This window comes from Numenius arquata, chromosome 16, assembly GCF_964106895.1.
Source record: "Numenius arquata chromosome 16, bNumArq3.hap1.1, whole genome shotgun sequence".
Classification (NCBI taxonomy): Eukaryota; Metazoa; Chordata; class Aves; order Charadriiformes; family Scolopacidae; genus Numenius; species Numenius arquata.
In genome coordinates this window covers 11,258,037-11,273,653 of record NC_133591.1, presented here as the reverse complement: position 1 = coordinate 11,273,653, position 15,617 = coordinate 11,258,037, and the positions used below count along the sequence as shown (strand labels likewise).

General features: G+C 42.6%; 1 protein-coding gene across 1 annotated transcript in view; it reads left to right on the top strand.

Annotated features, from left to right (window-relative positions):
* The first annotated feature begins 7,090 nt into the window (after nucleotides 1–7,090).
* BCR (BCR activator of RhoGEF and GTPase) overlaps nucleotides 7,091–15,617 on the top strand; it is a 99,651-nt gene continuing 91,124 nt past the window's right edge. Inside the window, exon 1 of the mRNA XM_074159266.1 lies at nucleotides 7,091–8,603. Coding sequence (XP_074015367.1) covers nucleotides 7,091–8,603 — 1,513 coding nt within the window. The remainder of the gene's footprint in view (nucleotides 8,604–15,617) is intronic.

Here is a 15,617-nt window from a genome sequence, read left to right as displayed (position 1 = left end):
CTGTCAGCTGTTTCTGCAAGCACCATGTTTCTCTGTAGCGCAGCATAGAGCACCTGCAACAATGAAAGCTCTCACCAGAAATAGAAAGTTGTATTTTTGTAAATGAGGGAGGAAAAACTTATCCAAACTTTCTTTCTGAGAGTTCCCTTGCTGCTGCAGGCTCACTTGTGCAGGATGGTACAATTGTTTCATAAACCGTTCTCTGTGTAGTGGAAACATGACATCCTTGTCTTAATGCAGGAAGACATTGCCAGTGCCACGTGCTCACCTGTCTGCCAGAAACACTTGTAGTCAAAAGTTACGTAATTTTAGTGTGTTGGTTTTTAATAATTCTCTAGAAGTCTTAGTGAAATTGCATTCTCATGGGAGCAGAAAACAAATGACAGTTCAGAATAAAGGATGCTGTCTATATGTTTTTGCCTTCTAAGATCATAGTATAAAATAACTCTGACTTGCTCTTATGCATTCCAAATATTTTAGAGCTGTTCAAAAGAAATCTTTTTAAATAACAGGTGTGGAAATACACAAATGCAGACTGCATAGTATTCACTGGTTTCTGCATCCAGGAAAAATCTGTATTATTTTTGTTTTTCCACTTGAGAATCGGAGCCTGGTGTTTAAATATTTCCAAGCCTAGGAGAATTCCAGGTAGGAACTTTGTTGTTTTACCCCAGCTGTCTGATACTTTGAAAAATGTTACCAGATAAGAATGCTATTCTTTTTCACCCTCTTGAATAAGAAAGAATGGCTACATAGATGCATCTTATAGAAAAACTAAATTTTTCCAAAGAGGATGCAGATTCCTTCTCTGGATTGATCTCCATGAATATTGGCTACACTGCAGTTCCGCTTTGTTGCTAAGAGTAATGAAATTTTCGTTTTATTCTAACTGCTGGTCTTTTTTTTGTTTATAGTAATGTAACATGATTCTGGAACTGTACACAGTCTCAGTCGTGAACGTGTTCATCCCTGTCTGTGGAACTCTGAGCTGGTTAAGTTAGATTTGATACTGCTGTTAAACTCTTAGTCACTTTGTCTGCTTTTACTGGACAAGATAATTTGATCACGAGGTGCTGGGAGCAATTTGCTCCACTGCTTAATAGAAGGAATAACCATAGAGAAATAGGTTTGCCATTTTGTGAAAAGACTTGCAAGTGTATGTGGGTTTAGAGTGATGGGAAAAGCTGGAGTTCTCCAAAGGAGGCACATGCCTGTTAAGCCATAAGGTACTTGCCATCTGAAGATGTTCTCTGGACTTGTTGTTGTGATTTGGTGTGCTCGCTGAATCAAAAAAATGTTGCCCCAGTTTTGCCTTTTCAAATACCCTTTGACATAACCTTGTGAAATTAGTTCTTTAGAAATTGCAATCATTGTTTAATGGGGAGAGACTTGTCACTGGATACCACTGAATTTCATCAGTGAAGCAGCTTTACAATGCTCTTCTGCTCTTTGGGCAGCAATGACTGAGGCCAAAAGATATTTGTTTGTTTGTAAAGTAATTTCTGCTGACAAATGACATTGCCAGAAATTTGAATGACAAGGAATGTTGCCAGAAATTACTATAACAAATATTTTGTCAGTATTTGTGAAATTGTATTAGAACGATTGATAATTAAGTTTAAACTGCAAAAGTACAAAAGAAGTGAAAGGGAAATACACTCATTTTATTTCCCTCCAGTGTCTCACTGAATTTTAATATTCAGTTCTGAGTATCTAGTTAGTAATATTTCTTTAAAGATAAATGAGGTGCTGTAAATCTTTTGCTTGCACTAAACCATACAAATTTAAGGTCCTTCAAAATTACTATAAACACTCAAATGAAAGAATTCATGAAGGAATCAAAGTGGGACAACAGAAAGACTGCTTCTCTAGAAATCTATCAGCAGCTTGTAACTCCACACTTCTAAGATTCAAATCCAGCATTATATGCTATGCTGGCATAAAAAAAAAAAGGAACATCTATAATGCTCAAAATTTCATACTGCAGCTATTTTAAGTGGAGAGAAAGAAGAAAACTTATAGACAGTGACAAGTTACAGTTTCCTAAGATACTCATTCAATCATTACAGAAACAACAGTATCTGAAAAACTGATTATAACAGGACCTTTCAGATTTGAGCTGCTGAGAAAATAAAGACGCTTGTTAATAAATCTTTGCATCAAACTGAAAATAGTCTAGATTCTCTGCCATTTTCTCCCCAAATTGTTTGATAAGAAAGAGAAAAAAGTGGAGAAAAGATGACTCAACCATCCTTTTTATTACTTTTATTTTCTTATGGCATAAGTTATAGCTTCAGAGAATATGATAAATAGAGATCTAGGAACTCAGTGTCTTTTTTTAACATACAATCTTCACTTTGGCAATTGTGCAGATTCTGTTGGCAAAGATGCAAATGTAGCATTTGGTGGAGAAAATGAGTATGTGTGGGTATGGAAAGAGTTATTTATCTGAATGTGTAATATTTTGACCTTATGGTGTTCTATGTATTTGTTCATCTCCCGAATCTGTTTCATGAGGATGATGAATATATACTCCACTTGTACCACGTGCTGCACTGAGTGGGCAGTATAGCCATGGTCTTCATGTTTACTGGGTTTGAATGAGAGTAGCAAATATGGTTCACTCTACTGCAGCAAATGTTGCCTGGGCTGGGTGCTAGGTTTCAGTGCAGGCAGGTTCGTGTTTACAGCTGCAAAATGACTCAGTAACAAACCTAAGAAAAGATCAGCATTCCAGTCCCTGTCCTGACATATATCTCCTGTTTCTTTTGTTGCTGACCTCAATTATTGTACAAAATCAGAGCTACAGTCTCTTTAGCGGTGCAATCGTGTTGCTTGGAAAATCAGCTGGGAGAGGTGTGTTTTTCTAGTGATTCAGTACATTGCTTGGTGTCGTTGCTGGTTTGTATCTCCTGGAGCTCCAAAAACCTCACGTACAAATGCAATACTCTGTCAGTCATTACCTATCACTTGACAATGGTCTGACTCCATCTATTTTGTGATGAATGCTTTGAGACTGGGGTTTTTTTGGTTGGTGGTGGGGTTTAGGGGTTTTTTTTGGTTGTTTTGTTTTGGAGGGTGTTTTTTAGGCCCACTGAGACTTCCTCTGCAAAGAATTCAGTATTAATAATGGATCGCCTAAAATGAATCTTGGAGCATGTTGCAAATGATGAATTGTTTAGGAAAGCACAAAGGAAACTAACTTTGGTGGAAAAATAAATGTAAACTTGGAAGTTCTTAAACGTTTCTATTTGGTCTGTGTTTTACCTATGCATGTTAATCTATTCTGTCAGCTTTGAAGAAGCCTCAATATTGTGGAAAACAGTGTTGGAACAACTGCATTAACTCTAAACACAGGTAGGTTAAACCACAATTTCTATACCAGTTGAAGTCCTCACAGTGATCATGGCAACAGCTGCAGTGCCAGCTTCCTTGTAGAGTTTGCAGCTAGGAAACTAGAGAAATGAAATTCGGAGGGCGTCTGAAGCAAACCTAAAGAGCAATTGTAAAAATCAATGTCCCAAAAGAAGTACTAATGTTATGCTGTTTCTCATCTTAATAAGTACAAGTTAGTGTGTTAATGAGCTCCTGTAAATAAGTATGCATATCTCTTTGAGCAAAACAACTGGTAATAGGTCAAAAGCTGTTTAAGAAACATTTACTTGACTGGCAAAGTTAATTTCTTACTATAAAAGCCTTTCCTTTTAATTTTTAGTGATGATGTTTCTGCCTTTTGAGTTATTATTTGACACAGGATATTATTATTTATATTCTTGTAGGTCATATGATTCAGATCTTTCCTGATGGTTCTCAGCTCAGGCTCATCTTGCTGTAGTAAGACTGGAGTCTGTTCTTCATGAATAAATCTGTCCCCCTCTGTGTCTTTTCAGGTTTTCATCAATAGTTAGAGGTCATTCTAGGGAGTACAATGTAATGCACTGGTGAGTGGATGCTATAAACTCCAATCTGTATCGCAGCCTCTGAGCATGTGAGTTAAAATGAAGTGTTTGGCAAGTTGAAGTTGTAGCAGAATCTGCATTTGGCAGTGGAGATGGTTGATCAGTTTCTGTAAGTTTGGTCTCACAGCGAGAAATTGCCATTTTCTGAATTCTAAGATGGGGACTGCATGGGACTTCTCAAGACTTAGTGGCCTTGTCAGATTCTACCAGAGTGCTGCTTTGTGCTACAAAAATATGGTTTCTTAGCTTAAGGCGCAGATTAATTAGAAATTATGTTTTATTTCTCTTTAAAAAGGCTCTGCTTATGTGCTACCGTGTTGTGTTTTTTTTTTCTCACAAAACCTCTCATTCTCTCGTGTGGGATCATGCTGACGAAACAGTTCATAATTCAGAGCTCAAAGAGCTTTTCCGACTGAGCCGGCTGTGGCTGCCCTTTCCCACAAGAGGGAGCCCTGTGGTCACTGTAGCACTGGTTCACTCGCGACAGAGAGGGGCTTTGCCATCTCACGCAGGCCAGCAGAGGGAATGTGCTGGGCAGGCTGGCTGTAGTTTAGCCCCCTCATTACAGGATTCTCAGACTCGAATCACAGGTATGTGTCTGCCACCATAGCCTTAGTGAAATTTTGTATCCTATTAAAATAATACTCAGTTGAATGCATAAAAGTATCAGCAAAAATTCAGAGATTCCCACTGGAATTTCTGATGTTGTAGTACCTCAATAGATGAAGAAGGCGCAGTAGTTTAATAGTATTAGTCACCAAAAGTTAAATGTCCATACAGAAATCCCTCTTCTGACTCATCAGAATTCTTCCTCCAGAAATGGCGCAAATGTCAGAAAAATGAACTCAAATGCAAAAAACTCTAGACATAAAAAATCAGGACTTTGGGACTTCAGTAAAAATAATGGAGTATTCTAGAACATATCCCTGTGATGTAACACACCTGTCATTGTTATACCCATGCCAGTACAGTCTTAAACTGCTTACTACTAGAAATACATTGCGTGTCAGAATTTCAGTGTTCAAACTGGCACTAAAGCAAATAGCAAACTATGAATGTTGAAAAGCCAATTTATTTTATTTCTGTCAAAGATAGAGATTCCTTAAAAGATTTATAGAGGTATTTACTAAACATATAGATTTTATTATGATTTAGATTCTAATCTGTTTTCCATATAGGTCAGCCAATGCCCATTATGTGTTAAAAGCTGAGGAAACAAGTGCAGGAAAAGATGTTAAAGCCAGGAAACAAAAACCAAGAGGGATGAACTATGAAAAACTGAATACCTGATTGGCCATTTATGATATGTCTGAAAATATAAAAAAATATTTTGTTTGACATACAAAAATGCATGAAGAGAAAAACTTTTTAATGGATTATGAAACATTACATATTTCAAAGGTAAGAGAGCTACTCCTGTGGACTTGTGCTTTTCGTTGTTACAAGATTTTATTAGACTTTTGTTGGGGCTATAACCCATCCTCTTTTCTAGTAACACGTGCCAGAAAACATACACCTCACTGCAGACATGAAAGCAGCAGGTTTGTGGTGCTATGAGGCGTATATATGTCACCTAGGATGGAACTTGAGGTGTATTTGTTACCACATTTTCAAAGGTTGAATTAGTACACGGAAAGGATGCAGGGCTTAGAAAGGTGCAGGGCTTAAGCAAGATCATGTACTGTGATTTCGGGAGTAATACTCAGCAGCCAGACTTCTGTTTAAATCATTTGCCACCCTTCACCCAGAGCTGAAGAGTGGAACTCTTGAGTTATTTGGGCTAGGATAATATACAGGACAAAAGTGAGACTAATGCCTGAACAAAGCAGCCTTTATTGTTATTAACACAGTGATTTTGGAGCACTGGTTGCCCATCTCAGAATCCAGCTTGTCGTTTGTTAGCAAGGGAGGAAGGACTGAGTGAATGACAAGCCTACTACTAACCATTAGTGGGGGAAAACGTGACCTTTGAAGGGGAGCTGCGTCAGTGCCCAGGGGGGAGAGCGTTGCTGTGAACACAAGAGAGAGTGCAGAGATGGTGTTTATACATAATATATGAGGGCGTGGATGTGTGGACAAGAATGGATACCTCCCTGTGCACATGTGTAGGATATGTTCTTGCTGCTCGTGTCTATCCATGGTGATGTCCAGGCCTGCGGCTGCAAGTGTGAGCAGCCGTGCAAGTACACGAGTCTGCACATCTCCGCCTTTGTCCCACCGGCAGCCGCCTCCGAGGGCTCCGTGGGGAAGGGTGCCGGGGCCAGGCCCCCCAGGCCCGGCGGGGTCCCGCGGGCACGGCCTCCCTCAGCCGGCCCGGGCTGCCCCTTTAAGAGGCCCCAGCGCCGTGTCAATCGCCGCGCCTGGCTCCTTCCCTCTCCTCCCCTTCCGCAGCGCTGCGATTCGGGGCGCCGCCGCCGCCAGAGCCGGGCCGCGATGGGCGGCCGCGGGCAACCGCCGCCGCCGCGCCGAGGGGGCTCCCGCGGGGCCGCGGGGCGCTCGGGCAGCCGGGGGTAGCGGCAGAGCTCGCCGCGGGACCCGCCGCCGCCTCGCCGTTCTTGCGCCGAGGCTCCGGAGAGCGTGTGCGCCCGGAGGACAGCACAATAGCCGGGAGGAGGAGACAGGGAAAGGGGCAGGGGGAAAGGAGGAGAGAGAAAGAGAAAGCACAACACGGGGGCTGGCGAGGGGAGGACGGAGCGGAGGACTCCTGAGCGTGGCTGCACTGAGGACCGTGCCCAGGAGGGCAGCGGCAGGAGGTGGGTGGGTGGGGGGCGATATTTACCTTCCCTCCCCCGCCCCGAGCCTGCTCCTTTGTCCACCCACTTTGAAGTGCTCTGGGACCGCCGGGGTGGGAGCATTGTTGTTCGCTAGCAAAAGATCAGGCATGCCGGGGAGAGAGTAGCGAGTGTACGGGGTCTGGGGCCGGCAAAAGCTGAAGGAGACGGGGAGAAGAGACTGCTCCGAGGATTGCTGTTTGCCTCCCGGTTTCCCTGCATGGACCGTGCAAGAGACGCATTGAGTTGACCCTGCCGGAGCTGTTTCTGCTTCTACATGTGAGATCCGGTTGGTTTATTCTCTCCACCTATCTCTCTCCAGCCTCCTTTCCCTATTCTCCACTTACTCTTGTATGCAAAATGGTGGACCCTGTGGGGTTTGTGGAGGCTTGGAAAGCACAATTTGCAGACTCTGAGCCTCCTAAAATGGAGCTGAAATCTGTGGGAGACATTGAACAGGAGCTGGAGATGTGCAAAGCATCTATTCGGAGACTGGAGATGGAGGTCAACAAGGAGAGGTTCCGCATGATTTACCTGCAGACTCTTCTGGCAAAGGAGAAAAAAAGCTATGATAGACAGAGATGGGGTTTTAAACGTGCTTCTCAGTTGCCTGAAGGGGGTGCAGAGCAGCAGATCCAAGACCTGCATCACCAGTCTGCTGACCAAGACGAATATGAAAAAAGCAAGTCACACCACGGGGAGGAAAAGTTCAAACCCAGGATACCCTCTCTGCGTAAGCTGTCTACCCAGAGTGATGGGTCAGACCTGTCGCCTTTGGACAGCCCCCATCATGGAGAGGGAGAGCAGGACAGGTGTAAGTACTACGGTGAAGAGAAACTGAAGAGAGTTGTAGAAGATATGGAGAATCGCTGTGATACAGATGGCTCTCCTTCAAAACACAGATCGACTTCCACTCGCAGGCTGGCGGGATCTGCTGAGAAGGAGGGATCATTTGAACCTATTTCCAAGGAGAGAGGGAACAGCACCAGCGTGGCAGCCCTAAGGTCAAATTTTGAGAGGATTAAAAAGGTTAATTCACATTCTTCTGGAGATAACAAGGACGTTGTTGAAAAGCCCTTTTATGTGAACATGGAGTATCATCATGAGAAGGGTCTAGTAAAGGTCAATGATAAAGATGTTTCTGATAAAATAAGCTCCCTTGGTAGCCAAGCCATGCAAATGGAACGCAAAAAGTCTTTGCACTCCCTGCCTTCTAACATGGTACCCAGCTTCAGCGAGTTCCAGAGGCCTGCTTACAGGGGAAGGTCCTCGGAGAGCAGCTTTGGCTATGATGGAGAATATGAGGATGCTGAACTGAACCCCAGGTTTCTCAAAGATAACCTGATTAATGCCAATGGCAGCAACCGCTCACCTTGGCAGCCTATGGACTTTCAACCATATCAAAGTATCTATGTTGGTGGAATGATGGGGGAAGGAGAAGGCAAAGGACCTATTCTGCGAAATCAGGGCACAACTGACCAGGAAAAACATCTAACGTGGCCCAGGAGATCTTATTCCCCCAGGAGTTTTGAAGATATTGGAGGAGGATATACTCCTGATTGTAGCTCTAATGAGAACCTTACCTCTAGTGAGGAAGACTTCTCTTCAGGGCAGTCCAGCCATGTCTCCCCTAGCCCCACCACTTACCGCATGTATCGGGATAAAAGCCGTTCTCCCTCCCAGAACTCTCAACAGTCCTTTGACAGTAGCAGTCCACCGACCCCCCAGTCTCAAAAACGGCACAGGCAGCAGCAGGTCATTGTGTCTGAGGCTACTATTGTGGGTGTACGAAAAACAGGACAGATCTGGCCAAGTGATGGAGATTTGCCTTCTGGGAGATGTCACCAGGACAGCTGCTTCCACGGAGATACAGGTGTGTACCAGCTTTTTGTTTAGTCTTTTAAATGTATGGAGCGGGAAGTAGCATCATGGAAATGAATGGGAGAAGTTTTCTAGGTGACCTCGGGTGAATTGCTCTAAGCGGGCAACTGTTTAATGTGAGAAGTCCGTGGTTATTTTGTAGTTGTCCTGTTTTAGGAAGGTCCTGCAGAAATATACGTCAGACTGCATTTTAGGAATACAGATTTGATTCCCAGAAGGGTTGATTCGGGCTTCTCTTGAGAGGATCAACAGAGTGCCATGTTAATCAGTTCTTAAAGTTTCAGTGTGAACACTGAGGTAAAAAGGGTGAATACCGTTCAGTATTCACCAACAAATCATTCCCTCCCTTGTATTCTTGCACTGAGGAGTAGTTAAACTACCTCAGAGGTGGTAGAGTGCCAGCATGCTACAACCTGAGGCTTTTGCTGGAGCTTTACCAATAATGATGCTGCTCCCACAATCTTGTTTTTTCCTGTCTGTATTAATTGGAGTGCTAGTTTCTCGTTCTGTCTCGTGTCATCCTTCAATTAGAGCTGATTGGAGGTGATGATTGTGCAACCCTGTTCTTGAAGCTTTCTGCTATCACTAAGTGAAGGAAGAACTTGGGATATCAGGAAGCCCCGAGGGAGAGCTGTTAGTTTAGTTTCAGCAGTCAAAATTTTTGTTTGGGGAAGAATGGGCAATGTTTGAACCCGTTCTTCTGTAAGCTGTTCAGGCATGCAGGTGTGGCTGTGGAATCGCAGTGGATTTATAGTTGGTGGAAGAGGCAAACAGTGAACTATGTTGATTCAGATAGATTTATTGATTGTATGTGAACATCTGAATCTCTTTAGCAAGGCAAGGCACATAATAGAAACAGTATCTTGTGCTAACACCAGTAGTCTTCTAGGCAGTAATTGAAAAACAATCAAATCCAGAAATGGGAAAAAAAAAAACGGTATGACTGTTTTGATAGACTTCTATAAATCTAAAGCTGTGAGTTATATTATGGATTTTCTTTGTCTCTTTGAATCTGTCCTTTTAGTAAGGAGTTAACATGTTACTCGTCAATGTGACTGAATTCCTGAAGTAGTAGGTGAATTGAGAGGCCTGTCAGAGAGGTTGTCACTTTCTCAGGTCGTGTGAGTTTGGTGTGTTAGTTCTCAGAAGAGTAACTTTGCTGGAAGGAGATGCCTGGTTTTACTTTCCTTGCTGATTGTTTTTTGCCATCAATACTTTTGATAGCAACAATGGAGGGGGAACTCTCCCCTGCCCTTCCTCCCCCATCCTTACATCCCGTTGTATTATTGGAAGGCTGTACGGCTGTAATGGACGTTCACTGTACATGAAACCTCAGCACCCTGTCCTCACAGTGACTTCTTCCTTTTCAAATTGTATATACATACTTGTTTTCTATCTAGGACTACTGCATTCTTGTTTGGTTTTATGCATATGTTTGTATCTTACGGGTAGTACTTGCAATGCAGGGGAGAGGCTGGATCTTGTGCTGGTTTAAACTGAGCTGCAGCCATCTGTCTCTGCTCGTGTTTACTGATGCTCTTTAGATGACTGGGAAGCCTCCTGGCAGTTGCATTTTTTGCAGAAGGAAACAAAGGGGCAAAAATAACAAAGCTTGATAAAGCTTGAGGATACATTCAGCTTTCAGAAAGGCAATAGATAATTTTTATTTTAAATAATTTAGCTGTGATGCAGGGATTTAAAAAAAAAAAAAAAAGAAAGAAAAAAAGGTCTGCCGAAAATCAGAACAGTTACAATTATTGGTTGCGCTGGAGAGCTTTGTATCTTGTTCCTAAGGATGACCACACATTTGCAGGCAAGGACAAGGACAGAATGTAACTGATCTACCTTCTGCTTTCCTCAGCATAGGGGGTAACATGGCAAGCTTAGCAGGAACCTTCACCAGATGGCTAATCATTACTGTCTTGCACATTAGCTGGTGGCAACTTTTTACTTAACCAAAAAGGCTTATGCTTTCAGAAGGACTGCGTTTCTGATTAATTCCTACTGAGCATCATTTTATATAAGATTTCTTTCTTTCCTGATTAGGGAGAATTTTGATCTGAAACCAATTGGCAGAACCTCTTTTTTGTAAAACAAACAAAAGGCACGAGAGATCACTGTGTGATTAGCTGGCTGGCTACCATTCCCAACTCTCATGCTCTGATGCGGACTGTTCTCCATCACCACGTGGTATGAAAGCAGTTCACCGATCCAGCCAGCTTTTTCTGCACCTGTGGTTCAGTCACTGGTTCTGCCAGGCTTTTCTGAAGTTTTCCTTGAACAGAGAGTGCAAGTTGGAATCACAGCAGGTTCTGGCCAGCCTTAATGTTAATTAGCATCAAGTGGGATTTGTTCAATAGTATTTGGCTTCTTTGTGCATTCAGATTTTTGTATGCTTGCTGGCTTTGCTTTTTGCATGACTCTGGCCATAATGTAGTGCTGACTGTGGGGTGGACAGGTGCAATGTGAACTTTCTGTTTGGATCTGCTGTCCCAGTGCATCTTGAGCTTGACCAGCAGACATGTGCTGTTTTGTCCAAATTCTTTCTTAAGTTCACAGTCAAGTGATAATTTCCTACTTTTATATTACAAAAAAAAGGACTAGAAGGAGGTCACCTAACTCTCAAGTGAATGGGATCCAAGCCAAAATTTGAATCTAGGTTCTTGGGTTATCAAAAACCTTAAATCAGACCAAGGTAGTAGGATTTCAGTTTTTCCCAAGAAGCAGAATGAGAACTTCAGGGTTGAGATTTGATAATAAGTGTACTTTCTATTAAATGTAATTAATGGAGCCTGAGCAAAGATATTTATGTTAGGATGAATTATGTATCACTAATTTCCTGTAGTGGGAATAGAAAAAAAATCATGTTTTAACTTTGCATTAAGCTTGAGTATTTTTACTGTGGTTGCAGAGGAAGAACACAATTTTTTTTTTTTTTTTTTTAATTCTGTCTACGGTTAAACATTAGTTGCAGACAGACACAAGAGAAGCCACCCATTGTGCATTTCTGCGTATAATCAAGGGGAGAGTTGCATAGTGCCGTTACGCAGTGACGAGGCCTTGCAATGGCCTCTGTTGGGTCAGTTTTTTTACTAGTAACCGTTTGTTAATTGAGGAGCACACTAGAATTGTTGCTTGGCTTTATAGTTTCCTTCAAAAATCAGTGCATGCTCTTTCATAGCTCTGTGTGTGAAATCATTTTATCTATGTGCATAACAACATGGAAACTCTATCTGGAGTCCATATATATATTTACCTGTAAAGCTGCTTCCTTAAAGGTTCTCCAGTAGTGATTTCTGTTCACTTGAGAGGAATTGATAGCGCTCTTCAGAGAGTTCTGCCAGGCTCTCTCTATAGAAAGCTACCAACAGCCATAATGCTCAATATAAGATCAGTTTGGGGATATGTGTAATCTAATTCTATTGGGAGTAAAGTTTTACTTATTTTAGCCTCTGTTAAGTGTGGGAGTGCTGAATGGCCCTTTCTGAAGAGCATGGAGCATTCTCTATATTTTTAGTAAGTTTGATGTAGACAGAGGAAAGAGTGCTGGAATTTATCTATGTATGTGAACTGCAAGACTCAAAATTCCCATTATCTCAGCTGAGCAGAATGCCATTTTAAAGTGCATACTTACTTAGAGCTGTGTATTTTTCTGGTTTTGTATGCTGTAAATGCCCGACCAGATAGGCAAACATCTGAATTTCCTTCTTTTAAGGTAATCCTTGACACTACTTAATTTTAAAGTCCCCAAAATCATGCAATATGTCGTCATGGAAGGATATTTTTCTATACCAGTTTCTGCAAGGGTCTAATCCTGAATTACTTGCATACTCTGAGATCTTGGACAAGTTTCTTAATTCTGCACTTCTTCCACCCACTATTGTATTCTGTGGATTTTACAAGATGTAGTTTGAAAAGTGCTTTGCGGTGTTTTGGCAGTACAAAGACGACTCATGAGGGAACATGCCAGTTCTGTTGCCGCTGTTTATAAATGCAACTTTCCTTTGAGCAACTAAGGCAGACTTCAGCCCACTGTGTAGTGATTCTTCCATCTGAGGGTCTGAAATGTAGGAACTTTCATAATGTGCAGCTCTCTTCTTAATTTTAAGGGCTGCTGGCCACAGGTCCTGCTGTCAGTCTGTGACTTACATTGGGTCAGGAGTGAGGTTTAAATTTACTCTGACACTTGTTTAGTTCATTTTGCTATTACTTTTTAAACAAGTTTAATCCTTAGCTGTGACGATCAGTGGATTTCCTAGGAGTGCTGATGACAAGATGCTGTTTAACCACCACCACTCCCCCCGCTTTCCAGAGATTTAGTGGCTTTTGAGATTATCAAGCTGCTTGTGCTACCACTCCCCTCTTCTTAGTCTGGGGGAGTGAAGAGCTCCCTCTCTTTCTCTGCCAGATTTCTCTTTCCCTTCAGCTGAGTTCAGTGGAATCTATGGAGCTTCTGCTTTATGTCCCCAATGATTATAGCAGACTCTGCAGTCCTGTTTGTTTTGCTCCTTCTTCCACAAACAGTTACTAACCTTTACCTCAGGCCTACCATAAGTAATGCCATGCAGATAGATTTTATTTTTGCTTTTCCTAGGTTCACCCTCGATGATGGAGTTCTTCCACCCCAACATTCAGGTTCTTCTGCAATCACAAAGCACCTGCCCTTGAAATCAGAGTGAAAACCAATCCAGATAGTAGTTGCCTGATACTGGGAAGCCCTGGAGAGTGCTCATGTCACCTGACCTGTTTGTGTGAAACTCATTTTCGTGGTCCATGACAGAGATATCAAAATGGGACTGGCTTTCCTGTGGAGTAAGTAGACAGACAGCTATGAATTCTGCAAGTAATGGGTTAGGTAGAAAGCTGTTTGTCATCCCTGCATGATTACCAACAGCTTAAAAGTGGTCTGTCTGGTGGTAGAGATGAGCCGTCTTTGTGCAGCTGCCATCCCTGCATGAGGGCCTACCAGGCAGGCAGTGACCTGTGGCTGGGCAGGTGACATATAGTACCAGTGCACGCTTGAAGTTTGGGAGTGTTATAGGAACTCAAGGCTAGGACCAAGCTGCAGCTGAGCCATATGGATATCCATGCAGCATCCATATTGTGACAACCTCAGTCTACAATGCTGTTCTGTATACCAAAACAGTGGGACCTAGGTGATTTCAGTGTGATTACAGAGAACCGGGGCTAGATCCTAAAGCATTGCAGTGAATGCCACAGAACAAGATGAAAATGCCTTTTATTTGAGCAGGAAATGTGTAGGCAAGTGGACACAATATTAAGCATGGGGCTCAGTGAGCTGCTCCTATGGTCCTTGCTGACTCTGTTCAAAGTACTGAAAAACCACTGGTTATGGTCAAAGCAGTTGAACTGATGTGTGTGTATGAGCTGTGCATCCATTCCACTTCACAGTTGTCAGCCTCTGCCCAAATGGTTTCAGTGGAAAAAACGCAGAGAAGTTGCTGTTTTGTACAAAATTATGGTCCTGCCCTGAGAAGTGGCAGGGAGAGTAGGGAGCATCCATGAGCTGCCTGCCCCACTGCACTACCTCCTCTGAGATGGAGGCTTCTTTCTAGGTGGCTGAAGGAAAAAGAAGAGAAAGGAGGAGTAGAAAAAACTGATATCTTGGTACTTTTTTGCACTGGCTTTCTTTTCTGGATGTGAAAGCTTTTCAGCTGTTTTTCCTTTGCAGAACCAAAGGTGAGCAAGGGAGTGAAGAACTGAGGATGGGGATGAGCATGGTAGAATTGGTTAGGGTTTGGGACTAATGAAGGGACTGGGCTGGTAGAGTGAAGCTAATTGCGGTGTGGAGAGAAGGGTCTGTCTTTAGCTTGATATAAGCACTGACAATGGCTTATGAAGTGATTTGCTTGTGCATGTAGGTGATGGACAGTGAAATACATTGGGGAATCAGATGCTTTGGTCTCCCCTGTTTTCTCATCTCTATTAAAGCAGTTGCACAAATCCGTGGTTTTAACCTGGAAGCTTTTCTGTTTAGTATAAGCATACATGACCCTATGTACAGACTTTGAGAGGTGCAAAATAGGAACATTTTGCTTTTGATTCTTGCAGTTATGCTCTCTGAAGCTAACCTTGAGAAAAAGAAATCTAAGAGTCTACTAATTTGTGGAATTAATTGCTCTACCGCCTTTCCGAAGTGCTTCCATTTGTCTAATAACTTTGTTTTGAATATTTGGATAAAATGTTAAGTACTGTGTTCTTCAGCTGCTCCTTCATTGACAGCTTGCTTTTCACTGCTACCGGAAAGTTTCACTGAGGAGTAAGCAAAGGTAGTAAAATGAGTTGGGTGGAATGGGGAGTAGGCATCCTGGGTAACAGACTTGATGGGGGGGGGTGTGTGCAAAATAAGCTTTAGTTAGAAAATTTGCTAAACCTTCAAGTGTGGGTTAGGAAATGCTTATTTGTGTACTGGGCAGCACACTATAGCTAATGATACTGACTCTTAAAAGAAGCATTGGGGAGGGGAAGGTGTCTATCTTCCAGTTCTAGCATGTTTAGCAGTTCTCTCTCTAATGCCTTCCCTCTCTCCCCAACCTCTCAGGGATAAACAGTTACCGTGTAGAGGCAAGGGGGACCTGTATTTCAGCTTCAAGGAATTTTGGAGGTCAGTCCATAAAGGTTAATGAGGTGAGACTTGGCAAGCTGTTTGAGGAGAATTGCTCCATTTCAATTACCAAGGGAAGCATATTGCTGTTCATGAAAATCAGACTGTTGATTGGAGGCAGAGCTTATCTGGAGCTTGCTTTCCCCCAGAGAAACCAAGCCTAGCAGGTTTTTTTTGACTGTCTCCTCTTTGATTTGTTCTGCCCAGTCAGATAAGCATGGAAAGAACAATAAGGACCTGATCCTGTTCTTTCCCTGGTGAAATATCATTGACTTTAGTAATCTTGTGCTGGCACGCGTAGGAAAAGAAATGGTGTTCTGGTACAGATTGAATGGCAACTTTGCTGTGCAGATAGAGGGGTAGACTGCAAGTGACAACAGA